At 34.6% G+C, this 10,988-nt stretch overlaps 1 protein-coding gene across 5 annotated transcripts in view; it reads right to left on the bottom strand.

The window, feature by feature from the left end:
• LOC106871917 (uncharacterized) overlaps positions 1-10,988 on the bottom strand; it is a 122,492-nt gene that overhangs the window by 61,943 nt on the left and 49,561 nt on the right. For 3 of the 5 annotated variants that reach the window (XM_052970578.1, XM_052970577.1, XM_052970579.1), the window contains 2 exons: positions 7,857-8,621; positions 4,657-4,734 (listed from right to left, as the gene is read on the bottom strand). The exons of 1 other annotated variant lie outside the window; for it this stretch is intronic. In XM_052970578.1, the coding sequence (XP_052826538.1) occupies positions 4,657-4,734; positions 7,857-8,621 (843 nt within the window). The remainder of the gene's footprint in view (positions 1-4,656; positions 4,735-7,856; positions 8,622-10,988) is intronic. One more of the 5 variants, XM_052970581.1, reaches the window with a different exon arrangement.

Below are 10,988 nucleotides of genomic sequence, written 5' to 3'. Positions count from 1 at the left end.
GAGAGAGAGAGAGGGAGAGAGAGAGAGGGAGAGAGAGAGAGGGAGTAAGTTTATTAACATAGTGAAAATTTGTGTCTGTGTGCGTGCATGCGACATATATAACACAGTAGATAAGTCAGTCCTTCGTGTACAAGAGAATGTATACAACAATGTGGAATAACGGACAGTCGTATAAGCAATAGTGTGTGTACAATATGTGAGTGTACAAGTGTGTGTGTGAGAGGAACACAGAACATAGAAAGAGTGTCTGTAACATAGACTGTAAAAAGTCTTCAAACACTGAGATAGAGAAAACCAGTTCGTATAAGAGTTACACAAGATTTAGAATGTTCATATGCAGGAAGTTGTGGCCAAGTAGCAGAGCTGTGGTATCACAATATGTGTGTTGAGCGTCAAATGCTGTGACCGTTTACCTGATATGGAATATTCTCACTGGTTAGTTCTGACTGTTGCTCGTGGTGGAAACAATCCACTCAAACAGTGTCGATATAAAACCGAGTGTGTTGATATTGGTGTGCACCTGGTGGTGGGGTTGCTGGCGCACGACATTGTGGTAGTCAGTACATAGGTGGTGAAGACGTCGGCGCTGAAACTGGCTGTAGCTGTGTTCTGTATGTGTGGTCAGCGACCAGACCTGTGAGAGATCTGGAATCGAAGACTACTATCATCATTGGATCGGGCTTATTTATAGCTGAAATAGGGCTCACCGGAAACCCAGAAAAACTCTCTCTCACGTGACCTTATCTGAAGGCCACGATTGGACGTAATGCACCCTTAACAAGCAGAACATGGGGACAATTGCCACGCAAATAAGAACCAATCAGGATGGTGCACAGAAGGGTCCAAGGCAGCCGAAGACTAGATGTTAGCAGCTTCGTTATCATTTGTGATTGAATGCCCGTGAGAGAGATTTCACTACACCTTTATTAAATCTAATTTTGATTCTAACATTAACACCTGTATACTACTTCCCATTCCTTGTACCAAATATTCTATTCAAACTTTCTTCCTCAGTACTTCAATTCTTTAGTACAACTTTCTCTGCTTACATTTATCTTTCTTGAAATAAAAAGAATAAAAATTGACTGATGTAGAATTTCATCAACTGAGCCACTGAAATCATGCTTTCTTTTGCCTTTTCCAGGCAGTTCAGTAAAAATTAAGCTCATGTACCATGACAATGAGGTCTAGCTATATGAGATAAGCCTCTAAGGAGAAACCAAACAAAATCATATCTGTAAATGTTAATTTTTTAAATTATTCATATGCACAGAATAGGAATTGCACACATGACCTTTGTAGGTCCTTTCAACCAAGTAAGACCAATGCTTTTGACAGTCAATTTGAACTTCTGTAGATTGATACCTATATGAGAAATATGATGTGGAGAGGAGTCTCCAGAGGATTGAAGTTCTGGGGAAGAAGGATTGAAAAGTGTTTAGTGAAGAATTCGAGGGTGGAGCAAGACACAATGGAAGTAATGAAATAGAAAAAAGTCTAGGGTGAAGGTGGTGTGCAGCTTGCTGGTTCAGAGAAGTAAAGGCTGTAGTAATAGTAAAAGCAGCAGCATTAAAGAATCATTTGTTGTAGTGAATGAATCTTTTCCAATCAACTTTGTTGCTACAGTCTAAAATAAATATCTTAAATTTATGTCTATCAGTAGTACCATGCCAGACATGAACACAGTACTTCAAAAGAGGTCATAGAAGCTGAAATACAAGTTTGGTAATATTATATATGTGACATCATGATGCAGATTATCAGAGACGATGCACCTGTCACAGTTACGAAGAATTTTATCGTGTTGCTCAAATGTAGGAATGAATTAAGCATTGAAAGAGAGCTAGATAGCAGTAAAGAAAGTAAAAGTGGAGAGTACATTACACACTAGAAGTAAATTTGACAATAATATGTGTTTAAGACAGGAAAATAAGAATACGGGATGAAAGTATGAAAAGACAATCTAAGAGACACTAGGGTCAGAATGAAGTGACAGGTAATATTTCAACAATCTTGGTAGTGGTAGGTTTAGTAAGAGAGTTATATTAACATGTGTTTTGAAGACAACAAAAACATGAATTTGAATATAGATCAATAATTGTATTTACAGATGAAATTTGTTTCAATCCTTGGCCTTAATCCTATTGAAAAAACACTAAGTCTCTTTGTAATGAAATTTGTTACAATTAATATTTAAGTACAATAAAACAAAACTGAACACAAAGCAGCCAAAATTTATTGTTGCAATAAAAATAAAGAAAAAATAAAAAGTATTTTGTTAGACTCCTCTACTTGCTAAGCAAACCAGTCTGATGAATTTCTTTCTTCAAACTTAAACCAACAGGTTAGCAAGGAATCACAATTTATTAATCAATTCCTCAAACATTAGTGCAAACAAAAGCATCCTAAAACCATCCCATCTTTTTATGAAACCAGAGATTTTTTTATACATTAATAAGCATTCCAAATGTGACCATCACTTTTTTTTTAAATTCAAATTTCAACTCATCTAGAGACAATATGAAGTCAAAATCAATAAAATACAATTCATAATAATAGATATCATTGCAATGTAATACAAAATAATATACTTATGGAGAATCACAAAAGATACTACAGTTGTTTTATGTAAGAATCTATAAAACAGTATTTTCTAAATAGTGGAGTGAGGTCAAAATGTTTCATTACAACTGTTGTTGACTGATAAAATAGATATATTCAGACCACTGATAGACAACAACCAAGTACTCAGACAATGTCAGACATATGGCTTGATTCATCTCCAACTTGTAAAATGATGCTACTTTACAGAAAAGAAGTTATACTAAGATAATATGATACCTAATTCAGAATAATTACAAAAAAAAAATAATGGTGCCTGCAAGATGACCTAATAGTTAGGTTCTTTTATCATTTTTAATGTATTTTATTTTTTCATAGGCGAGTAAATAGAAGTTGATTTAATATTGTTTTCTCAAAATAAGATTTCTTAGATATTTCAGCAAATTTAGAAATTCATATAATTCTTGAATATATAATTAAAAAGTAGCTAGTTTTAAAGCTAAATACACAAAGGAATGTAATGTAATACTGAGAGGAACATAACACAATAACTCTGTTGGGTTTGAACTTATCAAACATAGATCAGTACTCCAATAGTTTTTATCCCAACAAATATAGATTTCTTATGTAGGTAGAAAATATTACATTTATCGAGAGGATAATGAAATATCAACATACATATTTATTCCAAGGAAATTAATGATGTAAGTGAAATAACTGCAAGAAATTCAAAATAGATCAAAGTCATAGGGCTTGCAAGGATTTGTATTTGAGACACATTCATTAATAGATACTGCACAATTAGTCATTTATTTTGAAGTAACTCCTTCCAAAGATTGGCTGAGTAAAAAACACAAGAAAATCTTTCTCTCTACATCTGTTGCTTTATCAAGAGGTATACAGTAACTTATGGCATATAGCCATAAATTATATCTTTTTTCTTCATCATCAAATTAGGAGTAATTTATTAAGTCCTAGCAATGCATCCTAGCATTGCCCAGGTGTTATGACCTACAGCTACATTGCATTATTTGTTCCTTTCTTATGAGCAGAATTCATACTTTTTCCATCCAAATGAGTTTGAAGACTGCAGAATAAATGATAATCAGATGGGGCAATGTCCGGCGAATATGGTGGCAGGGGCATCGTTTCCCATTCAAACTGCTCCAGCGTTTGGAATGTCATCTTTGCTGTATGTGGCCGAGCATTATCCTGATGGAAGAACATCTTTTGCCTTGAAACCAAAGATGATTATTTTGTTGTTCTAGCACTGACTTGAACGACTGGTTGAACGACCAAATCCAAGCTTCTCTGCAAGTTCCTCAACAGTTACAAAGGGATTTTGTTCCACCAGGGTTTGCAGGACATCCTTGTCAAGCTCTACAAATCTTCCAGGACAAGGCTAGTCTTCTAGGCTGTAGTTTCCAGCTTGGAATTTCTGGAACCACTGTTGACACTGGTTTATACTTATTGTCCGATCACTATATTCTGCATTAATATTCCTCACACTTTCCAATGCATTGTTACCTTCATTGAACTCATAAAGCAAAGTATGCCGAATATGCTCACTTCCATCATAGGTTTGAAAAAAAATAACTGCTAAAATCGAACTGCACTCTTCAAAACTTGCACTAAGAATAAGGAACAAGGTAAAATTACTACTGCTTTAATAACAAGTTGATTCAGGTAGTTTATTCCATCCCCCTCCAAATTTTGGTTCATGCAATTGAAAAAACCACATTACTTATGGGGTGACCCAATATATATATAGATAGATGATAAGCAGCTTTCTTTATTATAGTACAGATGTGACTAATTCGGAAAAACATTACTTTCATTATTCACACATCATCAGTTGTAATGCAACACTTTGTAATTTTGGTTCAAATTGAAAGTGTGAAACTATTTTCACTTTCTAATGAAACCTCGTTGCTGTAGAGCAGTGTCTTTCAAATAACTAAAGCTGGTTGTTAGATAACATAAAAAATATGTTGATTAAAATAAAGTTTATTTGGTAACCATATGTCAAAATCAGCAACTCAGTTTTTAAATGCACACAAACTCTTTTATATATAGAGAGAGATTAAAAATTACCTAAATCAGCAGGTTCGCATTCTTTAATATCTGAACAGCTCTTGAGACCATCTGTACCATCTTTTTTCTCATCTTTCTCTGTTACATCAGGAGAGGGATTATGTGAGAAAAAGAAATCACTATTAACAAAAACCTAGCCCAACATATGTATATTTTATGTATAACAATTTAAAATGAAAAAAATAAGCTATAGCTGATTAATAAGAAATCCTAAAAATTGAGTTGTTTGTATAGCTCTTGAAGTAAAAGAAAAGTAGAGTATTTTGCTTCAGCTTACACTTTTAATTAATATCAATAAATTATAAAGAATTGTACCAGAAGTAATACAAAAGTGGGTATAACATTATCATTAACTGATACCGGTTGTTCAAATTGCACGTTGGTAGAGTAATTCTTATTCTATACAAAAGTATTACAAAACACAATCTACATTACAAGAGGAGTGATTGCACCATGATTGAAGTAACAATTGAATCCTCTTTAAAAAAAATTAGGCAAGCACTGTTGTACCCATTCTTAACAGCCATTTTCACCTCATCTGTGTCATCAAATCATTGTCTCCAAACACTGTCCTTCATGGGAAAAAAAAAACAGATAGAAGTCTCAGAATGTCAGATGAAGGCAGTATGCTGGATGGTGGACCACTGACAGGCCCAGTTTGCTGATTCTTTGATTTGTTGCCAAATATGATGTGGTCATACATTATCTTGGTGAATGTAGATCATTTTCAGATTCTTGTTTGGTCTCTTCTTCCTAATCACCAATGAGTGGGCAAATTGATTTGTGCAGACAGACAAGTCGCAAACCATGAGGTTACTTCTCCACTGATTGTGGTCAAAATGCATTACAGAAGATGGTGAAAGACTTTGGGTATCAAAAAGCATGTGCAAAGTGAGTACCTCAGCAGCTGACACCTGATTTAAAGGATAGATGGATGGAAATTTGCTCTGATCTGCAATAGTTTCTCAATGTACAACTTGCTGTTCATAGTACATCACATTCTAGAAAATCAAAGACTTTCTTTGCCCACTGCTGGCTTTTGAACTTCTTGGGCTTTGGAAAAGAAATGTAACACCATTCTACAGACTGAGCCTTCATTTCTAGATCATAAAAAAAAAACATATCTTCACTGGCTTTTAAATGTCTCCAGCAGATCAGAGCAAATTTCCACCCTTCTCTCCTGTAAATCAGGTGGAAGCTGTTGAGGTACTCACTTTGTACATACTTTTTGATACCCAAAGTCTTTCACCATCAAAGACTTTGTTTGCCAATTGCTGGCTTTTGAACCCAAAGTTTTCACCATCTTCTGTAATGCATTTTGACCACAATCCAGCTGAGAAGTAATCTCATAGATTGCAACTTGTCTGTCTGCCCAAACCAATTCCTCCACTCACTGGTGATTCATGTCAGAGGTCACAGTTGGTGGTCTCCCACTCTGTGGTTTGTCATCAGTATTGGTTTTCCTTTCTTTAAACCTCCTTATTTATCCATGCACATTACTCTTGTCAATGGTGTCATCTCTATAAACACCATGTAACCTTCTGTAGAGGTCAGACAGATTGTACCATTCCTTCATCAAAAACTCAGTAATGGCATATTGCTTTCTCTTTGAAACCTATTATTATATAAGGAAGAGAAAAGTTACTAGAAAGGAAGAGGTATTCTACCAGCATAAGCAATTTAAAGGACCTATGTCAGTTAATAAAAAAAGTTAAGACAGCCTTTGCATTACTTTTGGTATAATCCTGGTATATGAATTATTGACTAAAACTTCTTCCATTTAAAACAGCACTTTTGGAAAAGAGTTACTTTATGTGTATGAAAACACTAATATAAGAAAATTGTAGGTAGTTATTTTAAGGTGAAATAAGGTGCTTGTAGCAGCAACATCAAAAAGTGATTTTCTTTCAAACAATACTGTCCTTGCTGTTGCTAACCCTCATCCATTCTTCAGGTAAAAGAACTTACATACCACTTGCCTTTGAAAATGCAGAACTACTGGATGATATATTAAAAGGGAAATATAAACTGACTTCACTGTCTGCAGTGCTTTTTCATGTGAAGCACACAATGTAAACATTCAGACACATACACATATACACACAATGGGCTTTGTGCAGTTTCTGTCTATCAGATTCACTCACAAAGCATTGGTTGGTCCAGAGCTATAATAGAAGACACTCCTCCCACCCGCCCCTCCTGTATTTCTCTCCATCATTTGCTAGTCACCTCTTTCCTGCCCGCTCATCCACTCCAAACCTCTGTATCACCTCACTTATTCTCACCACCCCCAATGTCCCTCAAGAGCATCCCTTGACACATCTTCACCACCATCTCTCTCACTATTACTCGCTTTATCTTACTCTCTCATTCATCTGTTCTCTTTATCTTACTAACTTTCTCTCCTTTCTTTTCCAACTGGGACATCCATGAAGCTACTCTACAACAAGACACTTATCCTTATCCTTCTTTACCATTAATCTCTCAACTGGCAAAAAGCCACCCCTGCCTTATATTACCTGCCTCCCCAGCCAAAAAATTTTGTCTTGTAAGTTGCTTGGTAACCCTGTTGGTGCTGGTGCTATGTAAAAAGCATCCAGTACACTCTGTAAAGTGGTTGGCATTAGGAAGGGCATCTAGCTGTAGAAACCATGTCAAAACAGACAATGGAGCCTGGTGTGGTTCCCAAGTCTTGCTAGCTCCTATCAAACTGTCCAACCCATGTCAGCATAGGAAATGGATGTTATGTGATGATGATATAATACAAATGCATAAACATACATACACCTTTGTAAGTCTTATATATGTATGTCCTTCTTGTTACTTTTGTATATCTTGCAAGTAATTCCTCATGGCTTAACAGTTGATAAACTCACCATGAATATTGCAAAGAGTAGACACCTGATACCTTGATATCTTGTAGAGTACATCAGATTAGCATTTAATTGCTCATGGGAAATGTTCCCCTTAATGACAAAATTATCTGCTTTTAAAATTATTCAAATTAAACTGAGAAGAAAGATCACTAGTGATGTCTATAACATCTATTCCATTTTCAAATTTCTTATGAATATCATACAAAGATGACTGGTTTTTATTGCATTTAATGTATTTTGCTAACTGGCCATGATGTATATTTAGAAAAGGAGTTCCAGCTATGAAAGCTGGTGGCAAAGTAACTGCACTTTCAGAATTCTTACTTCTCAATTCATACAGATTCTGCTTGCTTCTTGTTTGTATACTCTCAATGTTCGGCAGTTTTGAGTCATCCCAAACTTTGGATTTATTCTCCTGGTTTTTACTTTTATCATCACTCAAATTCATTAAGAATTTTTCAGTTCCAAGTATTTTGTTGCTTTTTCTTTTTTTACTAAATGCATCAGTAGTGTATGCTTGCTGAAGAGAGACTGACTTACGAGAAGTTAAGTCAATAACATAATTCTTTGGAGTTATGTTTACACTTGAGGAAACATTTCTTTCTCTTTTGGCTCTGAACTTTTTAAATTTTTCAATACTTTTTGATATTTGCTGTTGAAGTCTTTTATAAGAAGTTGATTGTTTTCTTGGATTCAATGTTCTTTTGGTAACATCGCATATGGAGTTTGATGCTGTTGTAGAAAGAAAGGTATTTTGTTCTTTCCTCAAGCATTTTTTTGAGTAAATGCAGTCACTGTTGACAACTTCAGAATGAATTGAATAAGTCTCTGATACAGAAATGAGATCATAATGAGCACAAACATTTTCTTTTAGAGGAAAATTAGAAATGCACTGTGTTGGCATCCTCTTCATATTATTCTCAGCTGGTTGAAACTCCTTACAGTTACTATTTTCTACTCCAAAGTTATCTTCATTCCAATCATTAAAAAAAAGAGGAAGCTGTTGAAGCCACTCAACTATTCTCTTTCTATTGTTACGTATATCATTTTCTCTACTGTAATTTTTCAGACTCTTATATAATTCATGACCTATGACAACAGAGAAAGATCTATATCAGAATCAGAAGAAATTAGAATGCATTGAGAAATGCTTTTACAATTATATTTTTAATGTACTCAAAAGATCATTAAAATTATCTCATTTAAATACGTCCCCAATTTCCTCCACATTATCTACATTAAATAGCATGAAAATTGTTGTAATGAAGTTTGCAATAAAACATTAAACTATTTGCTCATAATCAAATAAGCTTCGGACAAAATATTGAAAAAAAAAATCAGATAATTGAGGTGGGGAAAGTAAGAAATATAATCCTGATTACGTCCAAGTTGGCTGAAAAGCCCAAATTCTCTACCAATTAACTAAACTTCAATTTGTCAAATCTATTGTTTTTATTAGCTAAAACAATCACTAAACTCTTTCATTAGTAAGCTGCCTGAGACTACTTTTGATCATATGTTACCACATGTATTTGCCTAAACATTTTAAAACCAAAACATCAACATAAATTTCATTACTACATTAGTAGTAATACTTGTTATATACTGCCGGACATTACTATAATGTGAATTTTGTGTTCACCGAATGTTCTGGCTAATTTTCACATTTTTTAATTCTTATTTCCAGAATTTTTTGCCTTTTTAAAAACTAATAGCACCTTCCAATTAAGAAGTAGGAGTGAAACCAAATTTTAGAAATTTTGGAAGGAAGAAACTGTTGCAGCAAATGAAAAATGCAACAAAAACTTGGAGTTGAATGTTTCTATTTCTACTAGTGAAACTAATTCCTGTGCCAATAGTGACAGCACCAGTGGACTAATTTCAAAAAGGAAGGAAACTTAAAAACTAGGCCCAATCACAATCTTCTTGATAGCTGAATCCCATTGACTATTTTCTTTTGTTTAATCCAACTCTAATCCTTCATATAACTGTCAGGGATAATCACTGCATAGGATATAAACAAAAGAAACTAGAGTACAAAATACAGACTTCTACAATCCTGGATAAAATAATGGGTTTCTTTTTTTTTTTTTTTTTTTTCTTAAAAGAACTATGATAATGGGATTTAGGAAATTAACCAAAATTAGTAATTAGTAAAGCACAAATGAACTCATAGGTGACTTCTGTCTTTCTAGTATCCTAACATAGATATAATTTTTAATGCTGTATCAGTATTTTCATATTAGGCAAATAGTAGTATATCACAACATGTAGAAGAAAATTATTTAAAATAAGACTCCTCTTGGACACTTCCAGCAATATATGCCAGGCAAGCTTACAAAACAGGATGTGAAACAATGGAAAATATGTGAAGTGGGAATTTTTATACAAGAAAAAGAGAGAGTGGTGAAAGTCAGCATGGCCCAGTGATGATGTGGTAAGGAAATTATTGTCTCTATACTAAAACCAAAGCTGAATATTATTTTTTGACTGGTATGTCAGTATAGTCAAACTTGCAGAACATATATATGTGCCACATTCATTGTAAAAATGAATAAAAGCATTAAAAAAAGAAATCAAAATTGAAAACAGATGAAATAATCTAACAGCTGAAAAGAAATTTGCTAGGTAACCACTTCAGACTGATTAATTAATTTCCTGTCCATTTATTCTCAACAATATACACAGAAATGGACCACCCTTTATAACAATTACAACAATTCTACAGGTGATGTAAATAAATTGAGTTAGATGATGAACTATTAACGAGTAGTAGACCAGGTAATAAACAGTGGTGATACTTGGTTAGATATAAATATCAAATATACTGTCAGGATTTTTTTCCTACTATATCCCAAACTGCAAGAGGCCCCAAAATTTAGTAACTTTTAATAGTGCTGAGCAAATGTCCCAACACAATTCAGAGTAGGTTATTCCTTCAAAATGTAATGAGAGAAAAGTAAAATTGTGTGGGAGAGACATTTGCTTGAATTCAGATATCTCTACAAAACAGAAAAGACAAACGATCAAGAGTGCCAACACCAGAAACGCTTTAAGTGGATGAAGATTACATAATGTAAAGTAGGATGCTTTACTTTTTTCCCCACAAAAGAAATATTAACTAACTTTTGTATCATCATCATCGTTTAACGTCCGCCTTCCATGCTAGCATGGGTTGGACGATTTGACTGAGGACTGGTGAAACCGGATGGCAACACCAGGCTCCAATCTAATTTCGCAGAGTTTCTACAGCTGGATGCCCTTCCTAACGCCAACCACTCAGAGAGTGTAGTGGGTGCTTTTACGTGTCACCTGCACGAAAACGGCCACACTCGAAATGGTGTCTTTTATGTGCCACCCGCACAAGAGCCAGTCCAGGGGCACTGGCAACGATCCCGCTCGAAAAACCTCATGTGTCACCCGCAAGCCGGCCCAGGGGCACTGGCAAACGATCCC

The sequence above is a fragment of the Octopus bimaculoides genome, chromosome 9, assembly GCF_001194135.2.
Source record: "Octopus bimaculoides isolate UCB-OBI-ISO-001 chromosome 9, ASM119413v2, whole genome shotgun sequence".
NCBI lineage: Eukaryota > Metazoa > Mollusca > Cephalopoda > Octopoda > Octopodidae > Octopus > Octopus bimaculoides.
Note: the sequence above shows the minus strand (reverse complement) of the source record. Positions and strands in the feature narration are given on the sequence as shown.